General features: G+C 43.5%; 2 protein-coding genes across 3 annotated transcripts in view; one reads left to right on the top strand and one right to left on the bottom strand.

The window, feature by feature from the left end:
- LRRC20 (leucine rich repeat containing 20) overlaps positions 1 to 26673 on the bottom strand; it is a 706926-nt gene that overhangs the window by 298713 nt on the left and 381540 nt on the right. The gene's annotated exons all lie outside the window — the stretch shown is intronic.
- The window catches only part of LOC142309783 (ropporin-1-like), a 60510-nt gene that overhangs the window by 30694 nt on the left and 3143 nt on the right, over positions 1 to 26673 (top strand). For both annotated transcript variants that reach the window (XM_075347234.1, XM_075347233.1), the window contains exon 5: positions 8073 to 8245. In XM_075347234.1, coding sequence (XP_075203349.1) covers positions 8073 to 8245 — 173 coding nt within the window. The remainder of the gene's footprint in view (positions 1 to 8072; positions 8246 to 26673) is intronic.

Genomic DNA, 26673 nt, shown 5'->3' with positions numbered 1-26673 from the left:
TCATGTACGGAAACTAGGTGTCCAGTACGGACCCTGAACTTTACAGTTTGGGCTCGCCCATCACTACTTGTGTGCAGGGTGTCTCAGCATTGATCGCAAATTCAAGTACGAGGCAGGCCTGCAGCAGTGACCATTATACAATTAAAAGCTAACTGATCTGTTCTTGCCACAAGAAAAAGTTACCACTGCAGCCCCGGTACTCAACCTACTGTCATTGCTCACCGCTAATTACAATGTTCAGAGTATAGCAGCTACCGATGATTTGACTGTTTTGCCCAAAATTCTGTAAATAGTAATGAGCGGTGTTCTCATTGCTAAATTAAGTCAAGTCATGAATGCGTGTCAAATCTCTGAAGGAGACTAGGAAATAAAGCAAAAAAAGAATACAGTAAGCTAAAAAAACAGTAAAAAAAAGTTTGAATCACCACAATTCTACATTGAAAATAAAGAAAAAAAACCCTTAAAAATAGTTCTTTTTGCTGCATCCGTTAAAGTCTGGTCTATTAAAATATAAAATTAATCAACCCCAAAATAAAATGCACCTCACCTCCCTAAAACAATGCTATAAAAAAAGTTGAAGGGAAGAAAAATGTGGATTCTCCGTGCTGCTGTGAAGGTCAGAAGAAGAGGACAGAATAAAAAACTATTGCAATTTATTGTGGATGAACTTCAAAGTTTTCTAAACTTCTTATTTCAGAATTCAATTTGTGTTGAAGAAGTTAGGAAAAGTACGAAGCGCGTCCACAATAAACCACAATAGTTGCAGCACATGTATTCTGTTCTTTTTTTTTATGACCTTCACAGTAGCACGGAGAGACCACATTTTTCTTCCCTTCAACTTGTCGTTATTGTCTTTCTGTTCCGTGAATTTTGCAGCAGCTGTCATATACAATACGGATTTTGTGTTGTGATAACCACAACCAAGCAAGGTGAGCAAGATATCCTTGCAAGTGATCGCAGGTACAAGACCAATTGCGATTTTGTTTCCTATAGCTTTTTGTTTCATAAAAATTTCAAATCACTGTATGTGGTATCAATAAAAACGTTCACTCACCTTACAAAAAATGTACCAACATCAACAGGAAAATAAAAACATTGAGTTTTGGAAAATGGTGCCACAAATCCAGTATTTTTTAATTTTACAAACTTCAAGAAAAAATTGAACACTTTTTTCAACACTGTGGACACCAAGAAAATGTGATCTTACACTTTATTCTCCCCCAGAAGAGGTGGGAAGGAGTGACGTCAAACACATAAGATCCAGTCCACATTTACAACAACAATCACTAAAATGAGTTTTCATGCCTAATGTGAGCAGCTGCTTTCTCTAGTTCTTTAAAGTTAAAAATTAGAAATATTTCAAAGCTTCCAAACTATAAAGGCTGCTTTACACCAGAAGATCTATCGTGTGATAGATCGTCGGGGTCACGGTTTTTGTGACACATGACGCTTGCGATGCCGGCCTGTGTGACACCTCCTAGCGATGCAGTATCGCTCACAAATCGTGAGTCGTGTACTGCTCGTTAGGTTTCATAATATCGTTTAATTTAATTGTTCATCGTTCCCGGGGTAGCACACGCCGCTGACAAAAACGCTGACAAATAAACTGCAATGTGCGCATGACAAATCTGACTTCTCATAGACTTTGCTGGGAAGTCAAATGTCAGAAAGTTCTGCTGACAAAACTGCAGCCAAAAAAGCAGCAAAAAAAGCAGCGTGCGCATGTAGCCTTAGGCTACATGCGCACGTTGCTTTTTTTGCTGCTTTTTTGCTGCTTTTTTGGCTGCAGTTTTGTCAGCAGAACTTTCTGACATCTGACTTCCCAGCAAAGTCTATGAGAAGTCAGATTTGTCATGCGCACATTGCAGTTTATTTGTCAGCGTTTTTTTTGTCAAAAGTTTGTGACAAAAAAAATGCAGCATGTTCATTCTTCCTGCGTTTTTGTCAACATTTGTCACCCATTGAAATCAATGAGGGCATCAAAAACGCAGGAAAAATGCATGCTAATCAAAAGTGGTGCATTTTACCTGCCTTTTACCTGCGTTTTTGGTACCAAAAACGCAGGTGATTTGTCAGGAAGTGAGGTCAGGCAAGTGGTCCCGTCCCGTCCTCCTCGTGTTCCCCGAAGTACCGCTGTCCCCAGGGGAGATGATGTGGAGGATGGGGACTATCAGCGGCGGCGGCAGCGAGAGGGAAAAATCAATGTTTTTAGCTGCCAATATCCATCCCCCTCTCGCTGCCGCCGCTGATAGTCCCGTCCTCCACGTGTTCCCCGAAGTACCGCTGTCCCCAGCGTGCACACACAGGGGAGATGATGGACCCCTCTCACCGCCACCGCCGAAAGTCCCGTCCTCCACGCTCCTGTCAGCTCCACGCAGTAGCGCGATCAGCTGAGCTGTCACTGAGGTTACTCGCGGCCACCGCTGGATGCAGCGGTGGCCGCGGGTGACCTCGGTGACAGCTCAGCTGATCGCGCGGCTGTCTTCATTTGCTGCATGGAGGTGACCGGAGCGGCGGTGTCTGCTGCTTCTCCGGTCACCTCCATGCAGCAGAGCTGGATGCGGCGCTGGACCATCCTGGATTACGCCGGACATGGAGGACTTTGTCGGGGTTAATAAATTGGTAATGAGGGAATGTGTTTGTGTTTTTTATTTCTAATAAAGGATTTTTTCGGGTGTGTGTGTTTATTTACTGTAATTTACAGATTAATCATGGAGGGTGTCTCATAGACGCCTGACATGATTAATCTAGGACTTATTGGCAGCTATGGGCTGCCAATAACTCCTTATTACCCCGATTTGCCAACGCACCAGGGCAAATCGGGAAGAGCCGGGTACAGTCCCAGAACTGTCGCATATAATGTATGCGGCAATTCTGGGCGGCTGCTGACTGATGTGGTTAGGCTGGGGGCTCCCCATAACGTGGGGCTCCCCATCCTGAGAATACCAGCCTTCAGCCGTATGGCTTTATCTGGCTGGCATTAAAATTGGGGGGGACCGCACGCCAGTTTTTTTATTTATTTATTTCTAATTTTTTTTTTTTTCAATTCAACAAGCTTTATGGGCTTGTTTGAACTGAAAAATACATGAAACAATTGTTGACAAAACTGCAGCCAAAAACGCACCAAAAAAGCAGCAAAAATGCACCAAAAAAGCACCTACATTTTTTGTGACATTTCCAGGCTCTCTCTGACCAGGTGCAGTTTTGGCTGCAGTTTTGGCTGCAGTTTCTGAACACGAAAAAGAAGCAGCGTGCGCATGTAGCCTAAGGCTACGTGCACACGCTGCTTTTTTTCCTGCTTTTTTGCTGCTTTTTTGGCTGCAGTTTTGTTGTCAGAACTTTCTGACATTTGACTTCCCAGCAAAGTCTATGAGAAGTCAGATTTTCTATGCGCACATTGCAGTTTATTTGTCAGCGTTTTATTTGTCAAAGGTTTGTGACAAATAAAATGCAGCATGTTCATTCTTCCTGCGTTTTTGTTAACATTTGTCACAAAAACGCAGCAAAAACGCAGGGTGTGAAAAACGCACCAACAACGCACCGAAAACGCACCAAAAACGCACCAAAAACGCACCTAAAATTACATGCATTTTTTTGTGACATTTCCAGGCTCTCTCTGACAAGGTGCAGTTTTGGCTGCATTTTGGCTGCAGTTTGTGAACACAAAAAGATGCAGCGTGCGCATGTAGCCTAATGGATTGGTTTTACAATCTTCTTAATAAAAAAAGACACATGTTGCCATTCAAAATACAAAAAAAACACAAGGAAAAAACCTTGAATGATTTAGATCAAGTTCAGGATCATACAAGGATATCATAGCAAATGTCAAATAGTCTGAATTGGGACCCCTTCACCTTTCCGCAGTCGAAGAAGAGGTTGACCAGAAGCATCAGAAGACTTTGCTGGCCAATATCCATTTTAACTTTGCTTGTTGGCCAGCAAACTCTGTTGATGTTTCTAGTCATAAATTATGTTGGCACCTGGTGTCACGAGATATGTAATGGCAGGCCAGGTGCCCTTAGGCTGACCCTCACACTTGGGACCCTACGCTGTCCCTTATCTCGACGGTAAGCTTGATGGTAGCCAAGGTCAAGCCTCCAACGTGGCCCTGTCTCCTATCCTAGCTCTGATACAACTTCACCCCACCCGGGGAGTGGGCTGGAAACCCAGAAACAAAACCCCACAAAACAACACGGGCAAGGGAGAATGGAAACTCTTACATATAGCACTCAAAACACACAGGAGAGACAATATGGGTACTAGGGGACAAAGCAAAAAGTGAAGGAAGTAACGCACAACCGGGAAACGCTCAAACCATTCAGAAGCGCAGCACGGTTCACCATCCAAATGAAAAGCACCAATACCGGGTTCGCTGGAGTATATACTGAAGCTAACATCGTCACCTTCTAGATGGAGGCAGTGCCTTAAATAGGGAAGTAGCAGCTGCACTTGGCAATTAGCAACCTAAGCACTTAGGTCCTACTCACCAGTCTGCAGGGATTAAAGCTGGGTTCACACTAAGCGACAGCGACAACGACGTCGCTGTTAAGTCACCATTTTCGGTGACGTAACAGCGACCTTGTAAGTCGCTGTTATGATCGCTGCTTAGCTGTCAAACACAGCAGAAGCAGCGATCATAACGTCGCTGTGCTACATGTGCAGAGAGCATGGAGCCGCGCTTAGCGCTGGCTCCTTGCTCTCCTAGGTACAGTACACATCGGGTTAATTAACCCGATGTGTGCTGCAGCTACATGTCACAGTGCAGAGAGCAGGGAGCCGCGCGCACTGCTTAGCGCTGGCTCCTTGCTCTCCTTGCTACAGTATACATCGGGTTAATTAACCCGATGTGTGCTGCAGCTACATGTCACAGTGCAGAGAGCAGGGAGCCGCGCGCACTGCTTAGCGCTGGCTCCTTGCTCTCCTTGCTACAGTATACATCGGGTTAATTACCCAATGCGTACTACAGCCACATGTGCACAGAGCAGGAGCCAGCACTGGCAGCAAGAGCGGAGGCTGGTAACGAAGGTAAATATCGGGTACCCAGGGAAAGGTCTTCCCTTGGTTACCCGATGTTTACGCTGGTTACAGCTTTCCGCAGCTGCCAGACGCCGGCTCCTGCTCGCTTCATTACGTCGCTCTCTCGCTGTCACACACAGCGATCTGTGTGTCACAGCGGGAGAGTGACGACCAAAAAATGAAGCTGGACATTCAGCAACGACCGGCGACCTCACAGCAGGGGCCAGGTCATTGCTGGATGTCACACACAGCGACAGCGACGGGACGTCGCTGCAACGTCACAGAAAATGGTGACGTAGCAGCGACGTCGTTGTCGTTGTCGCTGTGTGTGACACCAGCTTAACTCCTGCAGAGCTGAAGACCAGTGAACCTGAACCAGCCGACGCCCTGCTCTGGCTGAACAATCCAGAAGCCTCAGGTTGCTTGTAAGACTCTGCAGTGTGAACAGAGTCTGACGCCACTGTGATTGCAGGTGTGTGCAGAGCTGAACATCATATGACACCTGGAGTCTGGACCAGTGACGGAAGTGGGCAGAATCAGGACAGCAGGAGGACCTGTTCAGCGCCAAGCTCCTCCAACTCAAGACCTTCATAGTAGCTCTGTGTTCTGCCTTCATTTTAGCAAAGTCAGACTGGCCTACCATAATATCAGGGGATACAATTAAGGCCCCAAAGGTCCAATGGTAGACCACCACATATGAAGTAATCACTTGTAGCTAGGAAAAATTCTAATCGTTGATTTACATAAAAATTATAATTAATCCTAACAGCAAAACATAGAATAGTTTAGGAAGCTGAAAAAAAATGGTCATACTAGGGCCCAAGAAACATCAATTCAGCAATGATTTAGAGAAATTGTTAAAATCCACCATGAAGTTTAGTAAACAAGAAATACGATTAAGGCAGAGTTAAATATTTTATGTATTTAATTAACTCTTAAAATTGGTTTGTTACAAAAGAAATCAATCCCCGAAGTAATGTGTGAAGATCATTACCTAAGGCAGACTTTTCCTTAGCTTTATAGATCTTAAAGTAATGAAGCCTATTTGTAGATGGAGATTATTGGGGCTTTTTTTTTTAGTACTAGATCACCAAGTAAATAGCAGTTTGTTCTGTTTTTTCAACTCAAGGGTATTCTTTTGTGTACAGAATCAGAACTACTGATGGCTTGTCTTATACTCATGAGTATCCTGCCTTTACTAGCAGCTAAATTGGCGTCACATGCTGTTTAGTTTATAATCTACAAATACACCAATTCGTTCCTAGAGATGCTTCCAGTTTTAACCACCCCGTAATAAATGGTGCTTTCTCAAATATTTCAAAGTTCTGGAAAAAGATAAAACAGTTACTTGCAAATTACAGATACTGTAGGAAATATTTCTAAAAATAACGTCCACAAGAATCAAAAATCCATCAAAGTTGATAAACATGTTTATTCGGAGCATAAATGTTTAGAGAAACATAATTGTCATCCAATGCACTATTTAGAGTTGACTTATTGAGCTTCATGCATCAGAAATACAAAGTCCTTGTGGCCTATAGGAAGCATTCAGAGCTGAATTTTGAATTGCCAATGCAAGAAGGTCTGGTCCAAACTAAACATAACGCCGAAAATATTGTCAAAGTATTGATAACCTGTAGAATGGACCATTAATGGAATTGGTGGGAAATCGTCTGATCATCAGAACCAATACTGCCGCACAATAGGTTGGTTATCTCTTCAGGGACGAAGTAGACGAACTCTAGTGCTACCTATTGGAAGTAGCAATCCTAAAAGTCAAAAGTGACCCTTTTAATGAGTCTTATCATATGACTAAGGGGTACTTTGCACACTACAATATCGCAGGTGCGATGTCAGTGGGGTCAAATGGAAAGTGACGCACATCCGGCGTCGCTGTCGATATTGTAGTGTGTAAATCCTTTATGATACGATTAACGAGCGCAAAAGCGGCGTAATCGTAACATCGGTGTAGGGTCCGACATTTCCATAATGCCGCTGAAGCGACGGTACGATGTTGTTCCTCGTTCCCCTGCGGCAGCACACATCGCTGTGTGTGAAGCCGCAGGAGCAAGGAACATCAGCTTACCTGCGTTACCAAGGCTCACACCGGCTATGCGGAAGGACAGAGGTGGGTGGGATGTTTACGTCCCGCTCATCTCTGCCCCTCCGCTTCTATTGGACGCCTGCCGTGTGACGTCGCTGTGACGCCGCACAACCCGCCCCCTTAGGAAGGAGGCGGTTCGCCGGCCAGAGTGAAGTCGCAGGGCAGGTAAGTGCATGTGAAGCTGCCGTAGCGATAATGTTCGCTACGGCAGCAATCACAAGATATCGCTGCTGCGATGGGGGCGGGGACTATCGCAATCTGCATCACAAGCATCGGCTTGCGAGGTCGTAGTGTGCAAAGTACCCCTTAGAATTTATGCCAGATCAGAACCTCAATTTGCAGACACGGCGTTTCAGGGTGATTGCCCCTCGTCAGTGCAAAGTATGAGATCTGATCTGGCTGTATGAGAAGCTAAGACGTGGTCTAAGGGGAAATTGTAGCTTGATTAACATTTAAAAGGAACATGTAGTTTGATTAATGCTGGCCAAAGCACAGGCCGCATAGATCATAAATCACAGCTTGGCTGCGCACTTTCAGCTTCATACACTTTGCTCATTAAATGCTCTGGCATTTCAGAGTTAATATACCTTAAAAATCAGGCCATATACCATAACCAGAAATAAAACTAGTCCACGTTTTCACAACGCCGTTGCAGGTTATTGACAGTTCTCTCCCATAGCAAGAGACTTCTCAATCACCTAGAGCGGCACTGGGATAAGCCGGCAAGGGGGCAGAGCCGGACTTGTCTTGTTTCTTGTTATGGCATCATGCAACCAGGCTCTGATTAACGTTTGGTAGCAAGAGACTGTTGACAGATTCGCCCTAAGCCATCAAGCCCATTGAACATCAAGGGTTTTTGGCCCTATGATCCACTACAAAATTTTATTCAGCAAGGTCTAAGTAATGATGGCCATTTGTAAGATCTAACAACCATTAATTTTATTTTAAACAGACCATTGCCAAAACCCTGAAAATCGTCTGTGAGGTCTTGTCAGAAGAAGAAAATGGACCTCCTTGTATTCCATTCAGCACATTCCAGTTACTTTACAAGTTTCTAGCAGCTGTCGATGGTGAAGTATCGGAAACACAAGTACATCAAATGCTGACTTATTTAGAACAAAAAACGTAAGACTCAAACATTTCTGTAATTATATATATTTTAGAAATTTCTAAACAGTTACATTGTAACGCTCTACAGTTTTAAAGAGCTATTCTTATCTGATGAAGTGATGGCAGGCGCTATGATATGTCATCACTGTGATCGATTTGTGCCTGATCGCTAAGAGTCTGTTTACAAGGACCAGCCGGTGGAACTGAATAACCATTGATCGGTAAATATTTACCAATCAGTGTTTGTATCAGAGCCTGTTTACAATAGCAGATCATGCCAAAAAATGTGCACTAAGGAGTCTGTAATCGCTCATATAGTTGGGCATAGACTGACAGTGTTCTTGGCAGAGCGAGTCCTGTCTACATAGGATGATGCACAAATGAGAATAATTAAGCCTGCTCAAAAATCATTTCACCTGGTGAATGAGTGGTTTTGTCATTCATCAGTTGATGCACAGCCTGTTACACAGCATCATTTTTGTATAACGATCATTCCTAGGAAAGCTAGATCATGAAAATCTTTCAGTTTAAATGCAGATTAAGACCCACAACTGATCCTGAGAAATAAAAAATCCAATTACTTTAAAGTGATTGATGACATATTTCCCATATACTTTTTTCAGATATAACGAACCATTTAAACCCTTTAGATATTATCAATAGAAACATTGGCATACCATATTTTTTTGGACAAAAATATGCACTTCTTCCCCAAATAATTTGGGAGAAAACTGAAAAATGCATCTTATAGTGCGGATTTACCTGGCTCGCTGAGGTGGAGGGGCGGTTAGGGGTTAGCAGCGGAGGAGCAGGTCGCAGAAGGCAGGAACAGGGTTGCCACTGTATAAAGCCGGTGACTGGGGTGAATACATGTGTCCTGTATTAAAGAAAATGAATATTCACTGGTCCTCATACTCATAATCCTGCCCACCTCTCGGCACTGAAGCCGATGCCGAGAGGTGGATAGGATTATGGGTGTGGGGAACAGAAAATATTCATTTTCTTTGATAGCGGAAACATGTGATCATTCTAGCTGCTCGTTCCCTGCAGCTGGTGGGGCGATCACGTGTATCCGCTATTAAAGAAAATGAATATTCACTGCTCCCCAAGCCCATAGTGAAAATTCATTTTGGATTAGCCTGCAACTGACGTCGACGCGCCTGTGTCTGGTGTCGTATGGCAGTGATGTCATGCACTGCCCGTTGCTTACACGTCAAAGTAAGTTGCCGGCATCAGAGGAAGACACTGCAGAATGGAGGAGTGGCGTGAAGGTGTGTTGAATCTTTTATTTTTTATGGGTGCGACATAACGTGAGGCATAAATACCAGAATGGACCCATAATGGGGAACATCTATTTCAGGATAGGGAACATATATACCAGGATGAGGAACATATATACCAGGATGTGCCCAGGATGAGGAACATATATACCAGGGCGTGCCCAGCATGGGGATCATATATACCAGGATGATGGACATATAAACCAGGATGGGCCAGGGATGGGAATCATATGTACAATTCTAAAAAAGGATAAAGGACATGCATATATATATATATATATATATATGTATATGTATATGTATATGTATATGTGTATATATATATATATATATATATATATATATATATACATATACATATACATATATACAGTGCCTACAAGTAGTATTCAACCCCCTGCAGATTTAGCAGGTTTACACATTCGGAATTAACTTGGCATTGTGACATTTGGACTGTAGATCAGCCTGGAAGTGTGAAATGCACTGCAGCAAAAAAGAATGTTATTTCTTTTTTTATAAATTGTGAAAAGTTTATTCAGATGGTCATTTATTATTCAACCCCTTAATCCACCAGAATTCTGTTTGGTTCCCCTAAATTATTAAGAAGTATTTCAGGCACAAAGAACAATGAGCTTCACATGTTTTGATTAATTATCTCTTTTTCCAGCCTTTTCTGACTAATTAAGACCCTCCCCAAACTTGTGAACAGCACTCATACTTGGTCAACATGGGAAAGACAAAGGAGCATTCCAAGGCCATCAGAGACAAGATCGTGGAGGGTCACAAAGCTGGCAAGGGGTACAAAACCCTTTCCAAGGAGTTGGGCCTACCTGTCTCCACTGTTGGAAGCATCATCCGGAAGTGGAAGGCTTATGGAACTACTGTTAGCCTTCCACGGCCTGGACAGCCTTTGAAAGTTTCCACCCGTGCTGAGGCCATGGCTTGACCAAAGAGTCAAGGCTAACCCAAGGACAACAAGGAAGGAGCTCCGGGAAGATCTCATGGCAGTGGGGACATTGGTTTCAGTCAATACCATAAGTAACGTACTCCACCGCAATGGTCTCCGTTCCTGACGAGCCCGTAAGGTACCGTCATGTCAAGGCTCGTCTACAGTTTGCTCATGATCACTTGGAGGACTCTGAGACAGACTGGTTCAAGGTTCTCTGGTCTGATGAGACCAAGATCGAGATCTTTGGTGCCAACCACACACGTGACATTTGGAGACTGGATGGCACTGCATATGACCCCAAGAATACCATCCCTTCAGTCAAGCATGGTGGTGGCAGCATCATGCTGTGGGGCTGTTTCTCAGCCAAGGGGCCTGGCCATCTGGTCCGCATCCATGGGAAGATGGATAACACGGCCTACCTGGAGATTTTGGCCAAGAACCTCCGCTTCTCCATCAAGGATCTTAAGATGGGTCGTCATTTCATCTTCCAACAAGACAATGACCCAAAGTACACAGCCAAGAAAACCAAGTTCTGGTTCAAAAGGGAAAAAATCAAGGTGTTGCAGTGGCCTAGTCAGTCTCCTGACCTTAACCCAATTGAAAACTTGTGGAAGGAGCTCAAGATTAAAGTCCACATGAGACACCCAAAGAACCTAGATAACTTGGAGAAGATCTGCATGGAGGAGTGGGCCAAGATAACTGCAGAGACCTGTGCCGGCCTGATCAGGTCTTATAAAAGACGATTATTAGCTGTAATTGCAAACAAGGGTTATTCCACAAAATATTAAACCTAGGGGTTGAATAATAATTGACCTACACTTTTATGTTGAAAAATTATTAAAATTTAACTGAGCAACATAACTTGTTGGTTTGTAAGATTTATGCATCTGTTAATAAATCCTGCTCTTGTTTGAAGTTTGCAGGCTCTAACTGATTTGCATCTTATCAAACCTGCTAAATCTGCAGGGGGTTGAATACTACTTGTAGGCACTGTATATATACCAGGATAGGCCAGAATGGGGATCAAATATACCTGGACATATATACAAGGATAGGTCCAGGATGGGGGATATATATACCAGAATGGGCCACATATTTACCAGGATGAGGGACATATACATCAGGATGGGAAAATTAGTACAGAATTGGGGGATATTACCCCCATAACAGTGTCAGCAGCAGATCCCTTTATAAGGCTGGACTCACACGAGCGTATGGCATCCGATGCGAGAGCATCGGATGCGATATGCTAATGTCCCCCGGCTCAGGCTCTGCTGCGAGCGTGAGCCGGGTGTCATGCGACTGTAACCCGATCTTGCGATCGGGTCACAGCTGTGAAGCTGAGTGCAGGCGCTGCGGAGGAGAGGGAGGGGTTAATCCTCCCATCTCCTCCACTGTCAGCCTGTGCGTAGATCGCACTGCACTGGGATAACATCCGAGTGCAGTCCGATGTATCTCTCGCATCCATTCACTTGAATGGGTGCGAGAGATACGGCGGTAGCAGCAAAACGCAGCATGCTGCCGCTTTTCTCGCATCCAGAATCTGGATGCGAGAAAAGCTGACCAACAGCTCAACCTCATTGCCTAACATTGGTCAGAGTGCAATGCGAGAATTTCTCGCATTGCACTCGTCCGATTTTCACGCTCGTGTGAGCGTACCCTTACACTGCGTTATGACCACACTTCTATTGCTTCAATTTTTTCTTTTATATTTTCCTCCTCTAAAACTTAGGTGCATCTTATATTCTGAAAAATATGGTAGTTATTTCAAAACTATCAAGTCTGAATTCTAGATTGGGATGACACTTGTAATATTTTTTTATTCAAGTGCTTGTAAGGTAAAAAACTAAGTAAAAAATGAATAGAAGGTAATAAAATATGAGTGACCACTAAGTGGTTGTTCCCATTCAGTAAATGAATGTTTCCATCTGCAGCTTATTATATACTAAATTATGCCCCATTCAGACAGTCACTGTACTGTCAAGAGGGGTTTTTCTGCATAAAGCAATCTGGAGGAGCCCCACAAAGAAATGCTAAACAGCCTATTATCAAGTGGCAATCTCTTTATATGCTTAAACAATTATAGAGACCATATCTCTTTCAGTAAGCATTGTCATTTTTAATAAATGAAGAGAATATAAATCTTCTTTAATATATTCAGAATTCAGGTGACTATTATTCCAATTCGCCTACTATATCTCACATATACTGTGAAGATTATCCTAAACAAGCAATGTCCTTGAGAAATTAATTTTCCGTTTTTTTTTATACATCTTATTGTAAACACATAACATAATACAGATGTAGCATTTCCTAACCCCTTAATGACCACAATACGCCTTTTTACTGATCTGAGATATGGAAGAAGAACATTCCCCGACGGGTGAAAATGCAGCAGATATCATCTTTACACTATATCTAACACCCTGCTGCATCCGCCATGATTGGTGTTGCCATCTGCCATGCTGCTGTCAATAGTAACAGCAGCATCTAGATGGTTAATACACGCAGGGGCTCACACTTTAACTCCATTGACAATTAAAGGCCAGATCAGAGGCTAATGATCTTAGGGGTACTTTGCACACTACGACATCGCAAGCCGATGCTTGCGATGCCGAGCGCGATAGTCCACGCCCCCGTCGCAGCTGCGATTTCTTGTGATAGCTGCCGTAGAGAACATTATCGCTACGGCAGCTTCACATGGACTTACCTGCCCTGCGACGTCGCTCTTGCCGGCGACCCACCTCCTTCCTAAGGGGGCGGGCCGTGCGGCGTCACAGCGACATCACACGGCAGGCGGCCAATAGAAGCGGAGGGGCGGAGATGAGTGGGACGTAAACATCCCGCCCACCGCCTTCGTTCCGCATAGCCGGCGTGAGCCACAGGACGCAGGTAGGAGATGTTCCTCGCTCCTGCGGCTTCACACACAGCGATGTGTGCTGCCGCAGGAACGAGGAACAACATCGTAACATCGGTCCTTCCGAAATTATGGAAATGACCGACACTACACCGATGATACGATTACGACACTTTTGCGCTCGTTAATCATATCAAAAACGATATACACACTACGATGTTGACAGCGACACTGGATGTGCGTCACTTTCGATTTGATCCCACCGACATCGCACCTGCAAAGTACCCCTTACAGCTATAGTGACCTGTTCAGATGTCAGCAAAATATAATTTTTCATTGCTGTCATTCCAATTTGCATTAATTCCTGAAAGGCAACTGAATAGTGAACAAAACTGCCATTTTGGGTATGCAGAGGGGGCTGGTTTTAAATGGTATGACTTTGGGTGGCTTTCCAATATATAGGTCCTCTAAAGTAACTTGAAATCTGAATAGGTGCCTAAAAAAATAAGTTTTGTATATTTCCTTGAAAGAAACAAAAAAGTAAAAATTGCTGCTAAACCTTTAAACCTTCTTGCATCCTAAAAAAGTAAAAGGACATATGACAAATGGTGCTTATCTAAGGTACACATTGGGTAAATGTTGTTTATTAACTATGTTGTGTGGTGTGATTGAATTACAGGTATAAACAATCAAAGCTTGAAAATTACTAATTTATTTACATCTTTGACTAATGTCTGATGTTTTCGAAAATTAATGCAAAACATATCAAAGTAAATTTACCACGCTGCGTTTTGCTTTTTTTTACATTTATAGTTTTAAAATTAAAAGCAGCTTTTTACAGTAGCAGCAAAAGCCATGAGATTTCAGACATCTCATGCACACACCTGCTTATATCCTGACTGAAATTGGAAACGGCTGCGTTTTTGAAAGAATCATCGTGTTAATTCTTTCAGATTTTTTGCAGCTTTTTTTCACCATTGAAAGCAATAAGAAAATGCAAAAACGCAGCGGCATTTTTTGCTATGTTTTTGCTGCTTTTGTGGTGAATGAAAATGACGTTATTTAAACATATACTGTAGAAAAACGACACCGCAAAAACCCAGCAAAAAAACGCAAAACCTGGTTTTTGGAAGCAGTCTTTTTTTTACTGCCAAAGGCCCCCTTCACACGTCAGTGAAAAACACTGACGTTCTTCACTGACATGTAAAACACGCACATGTCCCTCTGTGTTCCGTGATTCACGGCACAAGTGGGTTGTCCATGTGCAATCCGTGATCCGTGATTACAAATGGCCATTACTCACCTGCCTTCGCTCCTGCTGTCCGAGGTGCTGAACTCCTCGGCTCTGCAGCATCCGCCCACCGCTCTCTGCAGCTACTTCTGGGTCGGCTGTTCCTGCTTTCATGAATATTCATGAGCCGGGCAGGAGCTGCAGAGAGCAGAGGCTGCACAGCGTGTCGCTGAAAGGGTGAGTTGAAAATGTTTATTATTTTATAGGTCAGTGATTTTCCCGTACATGTTTCACGGATCACACACGGATCACACTATTGTGTGGTCCGTGGGACATCAGTGATGCCAGAAAAAAACGGCAGAATCACGGACACTCATGTACGCTGCACGGAGACACGTTCAGTGAAAAATCACTGATGTGTGAGCAGACCTATTGATTATAATGTGTCTGCATATGTCAGTGATTCTGGTACGTATTAAAAAAAGCACAAACGTCCCAGAATCACTGACATTTGAAGGGGGCCAAAAGAGCAGGATCGGCTACAGAAAAACAGCAGCAAAAAAGCAACGTGAACATAGCCTAACAAAGTATAATGTGTCAGGAAAAAACAATCTGAAAATCACTGGGATGTGTTGAAACGCTTTAGAGTTATTGCCACATAAAGTGACAGTCAAATTTGGTGCGATCACTAAAAGAGCGTTTATGCATTTATGCTACAAGATAACCATAAATGAGCATTGTTAAAAAAGCTTGTTTCACTAGTATCTTGCCATGTAAACAACCTGCCCGATGAACAAGCAAAACACTCATTAAACTGGTGAAATTATCTTTTAGGCTGCACAAAAGATCATTGTTTTCAGAAGTGCATCGTTCTGTATAAACAAGACTCACTGCTGAGAGTTAAGGTCCAGTCACACTAAGCAACTTACCAGCGATCCCAACAACGATAGGGATCGCTGGTAAGTTGCTAGGAGGTTGCTGGTGAGATGTCACACTGCAACGCTCCAGCGATCCCACCAGCAACCTGACCTGGCAGGGATCGCTGGAGCGTGGCTACACGAGTTGCTGGTGAGCTCACCAGCAACCAGTGACAAGCCCCCAGCGCCGCGTGGAAGATGCTGCGCTTGGTAACTAAGGTAAATATCGGGAAACCAACCCGATATTTACCTTGGTTACCAGCTCACGCAGCTACACGTGCAGAGAGCAGGGAGCAGCGCACACTGAGCGCTGGCTCCCTGCTCTCCTAGTACAGCACACATCGGGTTAATTACCCGATGTGTGCTGCAGCTAAATGTGCACAGAGCAGGGAGCAGCGCACAATGCTTAGCGCTGGCTCCCTGCTCTCCTAGTACAGCACACATCGGGTTAATTACCCGATGTGTGCTGCAGCTAAATGTGCACAGAGCAGGGAGCAGCGCACAATGCTTAGCGCTGACTCCCTTCTCTCCTAGCTACAGCACACATCGGGTTAATTAACCCGATGTGTCCTGCAGCTACATGTGCACAGAGCAGGAGCCGGCACTGACAGTGAGAGCGGGGGAGGCTGGTATCAAAGGTAAATATCGGGTAACCAAGGACAGGGCTTCTTGGTTACCCGATGTTTACATTGGTTACCAGCCTCCGCAGAAGCCGGCTCCTGCTGCCTGCACATTTAGTTGTTGCTGTCTCGCTGTCACACACAGCGATCTGTGCTTCACAGCAGGACAGCAACAACTAAAAAATGGCCCAGGACATTCAGCAACAACCAGCGACCTCACAGCAGGGGCCAGGTTGTTGCTGGATGTCACACACAGCAACATCACTAGCAACATCGCTGCTACGTCACAAAAAATGTTCGTTAGCAGCGATGTTGCTAGCGATGTTGCTTAGTGTGACGGGGCCTTTATAGAACAGCACATAAGTGATCTAGTTTACCCACTGTGCATCGTTTACCTTGGTTTGTCTCTTTTGGGCTACGTTCACAAGTTGCATTTTTGCTGCATTTTTCTGCAGCTAAAACCTGCTCTTTTGGCAGTAAAAAGCCTGCTTCCAAAAAGAAGGTTTTGCTGCTTTTTTTCTGTGTTTTATGTTGCATTTTTGGTTTGTCAATTGTATACAGTACATGTTTGGACTCTTTCACACATCTGTGCAAAGCATAACCGTTTTGCACAGTCCATGGTGAAGCTGCATATGTTTGTGCGTGTTCCGTGTGCTATCCGTGTGACATACGGATAGCGAACGGATAGAATGAGCTGGTATATTTACCTGTCTCTGGCGCTGCTGTCTTCCGCGCTGCTGTTACTTTCGGGTCCGTAGTCAGTTCAGTGAATATGTAAAGAGTTTAATGAGCAGGCCTGGAAGCAACAGCAGAGGCTGAGACAGCAGCGCTGGAGACAGGTAAGTATAAAAATTCTTTATATTTATGTCACCTGTGTTTTATCCAGTATGTGTCACACGGATCACATCAGGGTGCGGTCCGTGTGACACCTGTGCTGCTGGCAGAAAATGGGTATGTCGCCGCGTGGAGCACACAGACAAGCATAGTTATATAGTTACATAGATTGAAAAAAAAAACATCGGTTCATCTAGTTCAACCTTCCTCCACAAATTCTACATTTTGTCATTAAGTCATTTATAACCGACAAGGTTGTGTGTACTGAGGAAATCATCCAGTCTTTTTTTAAAAGTTGTTATAGTATCTGCCATTACTACCTCTTGTGGTAGGGCATTCCACAGTATGACTGCTTAACTGTAAAGAACCCTTTCCTATTTAGCTGCCGGAATCACATTTCTTCCACTCGCAGTGTATGCCCCCTGGTCCTTAGTATTGTCTTTGGAAGGAAGAAGTCATGTGCCAGTCCTTTATATTGACCACACATGTATTTATACATATAAATGAGATCTCCTCTGAGACGTCTTTTTTCTAAGCTAAACAAATCCAACTTTTTCAACCTGTCATCATATGGGAGGCCTTCCATTCCTTGTAGTAGTCTAGTTAACCGCCTTTGAACTGACTCTAACTTCTGATTGTCCTTTTTAGAATGTGGAGTCCAAAACTGGATCCCATATTCCAGATGCGGCCTTACAAGTGATTTATAGAGGGGTAACAATACGTTGGGATCATGGGATCCTAATCTCTCTTTTTATACATCCTAAAATCTTGTTTGCTTTAGCAGCTGCTGCTTGACAATGCGTACTTCTGCACAGCTTATTTCTAACCAGAATCCCCAATTTTTCTCCTGTTCTGTAGTCCTGAGTTTACTTCTATTCATTGTATATACAGCTATAGTATTACTACATCCTAGGTGCATTACTTTACAATTTTCATCATTAAATCTCATTTGCCAAGTGTCTGCCCCTTCAGATATCTTATCCAGATCGTTTTGTACTATTGTACTATGAAGGTCAGTTTTTAATATCCTACATAGTTTGGTGTCATCAGTACAGACTGACACTTTGCTAGCAATCCCATCCACAAGGTCATTAATAAAGAGATTAAAAAGAATTGGTCCTAGCACAGATCACTGCGGCACCCCACTGCTGACTTTAGCCCATTTAGAGATTTACCATTTATGACTACTCTGTTTCCTATCTTTTAGCCAATTCCTTACCCAGTTGCATATAGTTTCCGCTAGTCCTTGCTTCTGGAGCTTTAGTATAAGGCTATTGGGAAAACAATGATGTGTGACCAAGCCCATTGATTTTAATGGGCCTATGTGTGTCCGTGTCTCCGGTACATGTGAAAACAGATGTCACGCGTACCGGAGTCATAGATGTGAGAAGGAGGCCTTTAATAAACTTAAGCGGGCTTTACACGCTACGATTTCGCTACAGCGATCTCGTTGGGGTCACGGATTTTGTGACGCACATCCGGCCGCTGTAGCGATGTCGTAGCGTGTGACTCCTAGGAGCGATTTTGGATCGTTGCAAAAACGTCCAAAATCGCTCCTCGTTGACATGGGGGTCCGCTGCCAGTTATCGCTGCTGTCGCAGGGGCGAAGTTGTTCCTCGTTCCTGCGGCAGTGCACATCGCTACATGTGACGCCGCAGGAACGAGGATCATCTCCTTACCTGCCTCCTGCCACAATGCGGAAGGAAGGAGGTGGGCGGGATGTTACGTCCCGCTCATCTCCGCCCCTCCGCTTTCATTGGGCGGCCGCTTAGTGACGTCGCTGTGACGCCAAACGGACCGCCCCCTTAGAAAGGAAGCGGTACGCCGGTCACAACAACGTCGCTATGCAGGTAAGTATGTGTGACGAGAGTGCCAGATTTTGTGCACGACGGGCAGCGATATGCCCGTTTCGCACAAACGATGGGGGTGGGTCGCATGCTAGCCGAATATCGCAGCATGTAAAGCCACCCTTACTTTTATTCACCACAAAAGCAGAAGAAATGCAGTGATTCCGTTTTTGCTCTCTCATTCGTTTCAATGGAGAAAAACGCAGCAAAAAACAATGAAGGAATTGACATACTGCTGCTTTCAAAAAGTCAGCAGATTTCCATTTTAGTCAAGAAAAAAAACAACAAATGTGTGCATGATATCTCATAGCTTTTGCTGGTACTGTAAAAAGCAGCTCTTAATTTGAATAAAGCTCATGAAAAAAAAACCGCTGCAAAAACACAACGTGTGAACATAGCTTAACCCCTTAAGGACGAAGCCAGTTTTGTACTTAATGCCCAGGCTATTTTTTGCAATTCTGACCAGTGTCCCTTTATGAGGTTATAACTCTGGAACGCTTCAACGGATCCCGGTGATTCTGAGACTGTTTTTTCGTGACATATTGTACTTCATGACAGTTATAAATTTAGAACGATATTTTTTGCTTTTATTTGTAAAAAAATTGGAAATTTGATGAAAATTTTTAAAATTTTGCAATTTTCAAACTTTTAATTTTTATGCCCATAAACAAGAGAGTTATGTCACACAAAATAGTTAATAAATAACATTTCCCACTTGTCTACTTTAGATCAGCACAATTTCTGAAACAACATTTTTTGGGGTTAGGAAGTTAGAAGGGTTCAAAGTTCATCAGCAATTTCCCATTTTTTCAACAAAATTCACAAAACCATTTTTTTAGGGACCACATCACATTTGAAGTGACTTTGAGAGGCCTGGGTGACAAAAAATACCCTAAAGTGACACCATTCTAAAAACTGCACCCCTCAAAGTACTCAAAGCCACATCCAAGAAGTTTATTAACCCTTCAGGTGCTTTACAGGAACTAAAGCAAAGTGGAATGAAAAAAAGCAAAAAATAAAATTTTACCTAAAATGTTGCTCTACCCCAAATTTATTCACTTTTAGAAGAAATAACACAACAAAATTAACCCCAAAATTTGTTACCCACTTTCTTATGAACGCATTAATACCCCACATGTGGTCAGAAACCTCTGTTTGGACAAATGGGAGGGCTCGGAACAGAAGGAGCAATATTTGAATTTTGGAAAGCAAAGTTGGCTGAAACAGATTGCGGGCACCATGTTGCATTTACAGTTCCAATAAGGTACCTAAACAGCAGAAACCCCTCACAAGTGATACCATTTTGGAAACTAGACCCCTTAAGGCTCCTATCTAAGGGTATAGTGAGAATTTTGGACCCACAGGTACTTCACAGATTTTGATAACGTTACATTGTCATATTGAAAATTTTCATTTTTTTCCCTCAAAAATGTTGCTTTAGCATCAATTTTCTCACTTTTTCAAGAGGTAATTCCAAAAATTTGACCCCAATGTTTGCTACCCACTTTTTTATGAGCGCGGTGATACCTCACATGTGGTCTGTAACCCTTGTTTGGACAAATGGGAGGGCTTGGAACGGAAGGAGCAATATTTGAATTTTGGAAAGGAAATTTGGCTGAAAAAGATTGCAGGCACCATGTCGCATTTGGAGGACTCCTCAGGTACCTAAACAGCAGAAACCCACCCACAAGTGACTCCATTTTGGAAAATAGGCCCCTCAAGGAATTTATCTAGATGTTTGGTGAGTACCCTGAACCCCCAGGTGCTTCACAGAAGTTTATAACGTTGAACCATGAAAATAAAAAAATAAAATTTTACCACAAAATTGTTACTTCAACCAGGTAGCTTTTATTTCACAAGGGTAACAGGAAAAAAAGTCACCATGAAATTTATTGTGCAATTTCTCCTGAGTTTGGCGATACCTTATATGTGGTGGAAATCAACTGTTTGGGCACACGGCGGGGCTCGGAAGGGAAGGAGTGCCATTTGACTGCAAAATTGTCTGGAATCAATAGCGGACGCCATGTTGCATTTGGAGAGCCCCTGAGGTGCCTAAACAGTGAAGCTCCTCAACATGTGGCCACATTTTGGAAAATAGACCCCTCAAGGAATTTATCTAGATGTTTGGTGAGTGCCCTGAACCCCCAGGTGCTTCACAGAAGTTTATAATGTTGAGCTGTGAAAATAAAAAAAATACATTTTTTTTTACCACAAAATTGTTACTTCAACCAGACAGCTTTTTTTTATCAAGAGTAAAAGGAAAAAATTCAGCATAAAATGTATTGTGCAATTTCTCTTGAGTATGCTGATACCTTATGTGTGATGAAAATCAACTGTTTGGGTGCACGGCAAGGCTCGGAAGGGAAGGAGCGCCATTTGACTGCAGAATTGGTTGGAATCATTAGTGGACGCTATGTCGCATTTGGAAAGCCCCTAAGGTGCGTAAACAGTGGAGCTCCCCCACAAGTGACCCCATTCTGGAAACAAGACACCTCAAGGCTTTTATCTAGGTGTATAGTGAGCATTTTGAATCCACGAGCACTTCACAGAATTTGATAAGCTTAGGTTGCCATATTGAAAATTTTCATTTTTTTCACAAAAATGTTGATTCAGAATCAAATTTCTCACTTTTTCAAGAGGCAACAACAAAACATGGATCCCACAGGTTGTTATCCAATTTCTTGTGAGAGCAGGGATACCCCACATGTGGAAAAAAATCTCTGTTTGGATAAATGGGAGGGCTTGGAATGGAAGGAGCACCATTTGAATTCTGGAATAGTTGAAATAAATTGCACGCACCATGTCACATTAGCAGGGCCCCTTGGGTACCTATACATCAGAAACCCCCCACAAGAGACCCCATTTTGGAAACTGGACCCCTCAAGGATTTTATTCAGGAGTATAGTAAGCATTTTGATTCCACAGGTACTTCACAAAAATGTTGCTGTAGCAACACATTTCTCACTGTTAGGCTATGTGGCCATGATCCAGCGACATGGCATCTAGTACACCGTGTCAGTCTTACTGCAGAGATGTGAGTGTTGTCCACGGGAGAATGCAGCTGCCCGTGCCCACGATTTGGGTTCAGGCTGCTGTGGAATTAGCTCTATTCTACGTGCAGAGAACACCCTTGTCTCCGCAGCATAAATTGACATGCTGAGGCTCGGGAAGCTGTACCACAGGTCGGTTTATGCTGCGGAGAAAAGAAGCACATTGGGCATGGGATTTCTAAAATTCCTTCCACTGTGCCTCTACTGCACAATGCAGCGTTATGGACGCAGGAAAAACACTCTGCGCCCAAAACGCTGCAAACCCTGATTGTGGGCACAAAGCCTAAAATGCTACAGTGGATGAATGGATAGATGTCAAACACATATAACATCCCACCCCCTGCATATTCTAAGCTGGCGCCCTTTAGTGCCTTTCATGTGGCACTAAAGGGTGCCTAGCCTTGTATTTAGCCCAAAAAAAAATAATTAAAATAAATGACATGGGGTCCCCCCTATTTTTGATAGCCAGCTAGGGTAAAGCAGACAGCTGTAGCCTGCAAACCACAGCTGACAGCTTCACCTTGGCTGGTGATCAATTTGGAGGGCTCCCCAAGCTGTTTTTTTTTTTTAAATTTTATAATAATTAAAAAACAAACACAAACGTGGGGTCCCCCCAAATTAGGTCACCAGCCAAGATGAAGCGGACAGCTGGGGTCTGGTATTCTCAGGGTGGGAAGAGCCATGGTTATTGGACTCTTCTCAGCCTAAAAATAGCAGGCCGCAGCCGCCCCAGAAGTGGCACATCCATTAGATGCGCCAATCCTGGCGCTTCGCCCCAACTCATCCCGCGCCCTGGTGCGGTGGCAAACGGGGTACTAAATGGGGTTGATACCAGATGTGTAATGTCACCTGGTATCAAGCCCAGCAATTAGTTATGTCACAGCGTCTTATTTGATACCAGACATAACTAATTGACAGTAATACAAAAAAAAAATTGACAACAAAAAAAAATTTAGTTGAAACCCCGGAGATTTTCTGACGCTGGGGGGCGCTATTTACCTTTTTGTGACCGCCGTTTATAGACGGCGGATCAGAATAAGGACCTGATTCTGCCGCCGTTTATCTCCGTAAGGCTGTCGTAATGGGGTTAAACTAGCCGGTCAGAGTAAATAGACCTTAATCCGTTAAACGAAAACACAAAAAAAGATAAAAAGATATCACAATGCAGAAAGTTAACACAACCAAAGCTTCTATAGTTAGGGGTCAAGTTACATTTTTGTACATCGGGATATATTACCAAAATGTGATACATTATAAAAAAAAGCTGCATCTGTAAATCTTTTATAATACACCTAAGGCCTAGGACACACGGCGAGAAAAACTGTGCGAGTGGAATGTGATAAAAAAAAATCCCATGCCACTCGGACCAATATTACGCTATGAGGCTGCTCCTATGAGCGATTATTTTCTCAGCCCTAATCGTACCGTGAAAACAGTCACAGCATGCTGCAGGTGGAATGCGATCCTGTTCCATTCGCACCCATGCAAGTCTATGGGGCGAGAGAAACATCGCACTGCTCTCGCATTACACCGCTGTAAAGCGAGAACAGTGCGAGAATCGTATCAGCCGGCAACGGAGGAGATAGGGAGGTAAATTCCTCCCCTCCACACCGCCGTCCCCCCTTTGCAACGGTGGTCTGATCACACGATCGGATAAAGAAAACCTATGGGACTCTACACAGCGTCTTCACAAAGCTATCAACGATATGCAACTGAACTAGAAAAAAAAGTTAATTCTCAAGAGTTTTAAATTAATTCCAAAAGTTAATTCTTCTAGAAAATAATTTCCCAATATAAAAGCATTTTACAACGAACAATTGTGAGACAATCAATCAAGTGAAACATTTGTATTCATCCAAATAATGAAAAAAAACCAAGGCTCTTCACATTTTATAATCACATATTTACTTCTTGAAAAATCTCGATTCAGATTCAATAAATGTTATTATAAATACAAATAGAACAGAAAACAATAAAATAATACCCCAAAAAAACCCGAAGACCAATTTATGTATTTTATTTACAATATGAATAAACTAATCCTCCAAAAATACAATAAGAAACAAATTGTAACTAAATACATTACAATGCAAGAGAAGTAGCCAGCTCAGCTAGGAAGGAGGTTCAGGGACTCGACACGGCATCACTGATTGCAAATAAGGGAAAGAAATCCAGCACTCTTGTGGTATCCGGTAAAATGGTAGAAAGAACTTCTTTATTCAAAATTCATTGAAAATCCAGCATCAAGGGCAGAAGAATGTGCGATGACGCGTTTCAATCACGCAGTGTGCTCGTAATCAGAAATATATTGCAAGGTACAAGTTTAAAATGATGTGGCACCTTGTGAAGTGTACGGACTTAGACATGTTCATCTCTAAAAGATGCTTTTGTATAAGCAGGCAGACGAACAATGTTTATATAAATATATAGATATATATATGGCCGAATTCCCTCCCTAACCAGCCCTGTATAACGTATGAATGTATAAAAAAAACTACTTATAAAGCTTGCTGTCCTTATGCTAATTAAGCCTGTGACTAGTCGCGGGGGCGTTAGTTCCCCTACATAGTCGTCCCTCTTTCCGTGTGGTTATGCCTCTGTGTGTGTGATAACATGATTTCCAGGAGGTGGCTTTACTGCCAGCTCCTCGAAATCTCATGCATGCATGTGGCTCATTTTGGCTGTGCCAGTATGCTATTGAAGCAGGGTGTACACGTCACAGCTTCGTTAGGCACACTGTGCATGACCGGGAGTTCAGAAGCTGTGTACGGGAGCCATCGTCTTAACTTCCGGTCATGCATAGTGCACTTAATAAAACCGGGAAGCGTCCAACCTGTTTCTGAGGTGCATTGATGGATCCGCAATGAGCCTCACGCATATGTAGATTTCCAGAAGCTGGCGGTGTTTCTGGCTCGTGGAAATCATGTTATCCTGTACACAGATGCATGATAACATGTAAAAAGGGCCAACTAATCTGGGGAAACAACGCCCTTTCGACTAGTTACAGGCCTAATAAAAACAGTGCAGTTTATAAAACATTTTATTAAACATTCATATTGGTGAATAGCATTATACAGGGCTGGTTAGGGAGGGAATTTGGGCATACAGGTATCAATGCTGCTGGGCTGGAGGGCCTAGGGATCCTGACAAGTTCAAATTCTGAATGCCTATCACAGTCTGATTGATTGCCGTGACTGGCCTGACGTCACAGGAACTGCCTATGAAATCCCGCACTGCCCATCACCTCCCCAGGCATGCGCACTGAATCTGAGTGTTCATCCCCAGCTTCAGTTCATATGTATGCATGCTCCGGATCCTGAGCACATATGAAATGAAGCAGGAGACGGGCACCCAGATTCAGTGCGCAATCCCGGGGAGATGATGGGCAGTGTAGAAGTGCAGGATTTACTTGGAGACTTATGTGAGACACTTTTGGAATTTCTAGTAGAAATATAATGCAAAATAATTTTTCAAATCCTTGTATAGTGAAAACCATAAATTACTCATTTATGTTCTTGATGAACAATTGATTTAATAGCCAATTGTGTTTTTCTTCTTTGTGATGCTAATGTTTTATGCCTGCTTTACACGCTTCAATAAATCTTTCAATCCGTCGTTGGGGTCAAGTTGTAAGTGACGCACATCCTGCATCGTTCGTGACGTATTTGCGTGTGACACCTACGTGCAATCAAGATTGAACGAAAATACGGTGATCGCATACACGTCGTTTATTCCTCATACATTGGACGTTTTGTTGTATGAACCTAGTCAATTGAAACGTGTGACATCCCTCATACGATTTTGATGTCTGAGGCTATGTGCGCAGGTGTGCGCTCTGCACCGCAGCTTAAAAAAGGTCTGCTTCAGAGCGCAGCTGAAAAGCTGCGTTCTGAAGCGCCTCACAATGTCTGTCATTCACTAATCTCTGTCAGTCCGTCACTATCTCTGTCCCTCTCTCTCTGTCCATGTCAGTCTATCCCTCTTACCCCCTCTCTCATACTCACCGATCTCCGATCCCCGGCGCGGCTCTGCACGGCATTCACACTGCTCCGGCGGCTTTTACTGTTTTGAAAAAGCCGGCCGCCCATTAAACAATCTCGTATTCCCTGCTTACCCCGCCCACCGGCGCCTATGATTGGTTACAGTGATACACGCCCCCACGCTGACTGACAGGTGTCACACTGCACCCAATCACAGCAGCCGGTGGGCGTGTCTATACTGTGCAGTGAAATAAATAATTAAATAATTAAAAAAAACGGCGTGCGGTCCCCCCCAATTTTAAAACCAGCCAGATAAAGCCATACGGCTGAAGGCTGGTATTCTCAAGATGGGGAGCTCCACGTTATGGGGAGCCCCCCAGCCTAACAATATCAGCCAACAGCCGCCCAGAATTGCCGCATACATTAGATGCGACAGTTCTGGGACTGTACCCGGCTCTTCCCGATTTGCCCTGGTGCGTTGGCAAATCGGGGTAATAAGGAGTTATTGGCAGCCCATAGCTGCCAATAAGTCCTAGATTAATCATGTCAGGCGTCTCCCCGAGATTCCTTCCATGATTAATCTGTAAATTACAGTAAATAAACACACACGCCCGAAAAAATCCTTTATTATAAATAAAAAACACAAACATATGCCCTGGTTCACCACTTTAATCAGCCCCAAAAAGCCCGCTAGCGAGATCGCAGTGTGTAAAGCGGCCTTAAGGCTAAGTTTACAAGTTAAAAACGGAGAAAAAGATATGTTTGCAGAACTTTTTTCCCAATGAATCTCGGCAGGATCTGATCTAATGATTGGTATCTCCGTGCAGCGTACACGCATGTCCGTGATTGCCGCGCAGAGTCATGTCCATTTTTTTCTG

Source organism: Anomaloglossus baeobatrachus, chromosome 5, assembly GCF_048569485.1.
Source record: "Anomaloglossus baeobatrachus isolate aAnoBae1 chromosome 5, aAnoBae1.hap1, whole genome shotgun sequence".
Taxonomy (NCBI): Eukaryota; Metazoa; Chordata; class Amphibia; order Anura; family Aromobatidae; genus Anomaloglossus; species Anomaloglossus baeobatrachus.
Note: the sequence above shows the minus strand (reverse complement) of the source record. Positions and strands in the feature narration are given on the sequence as shown.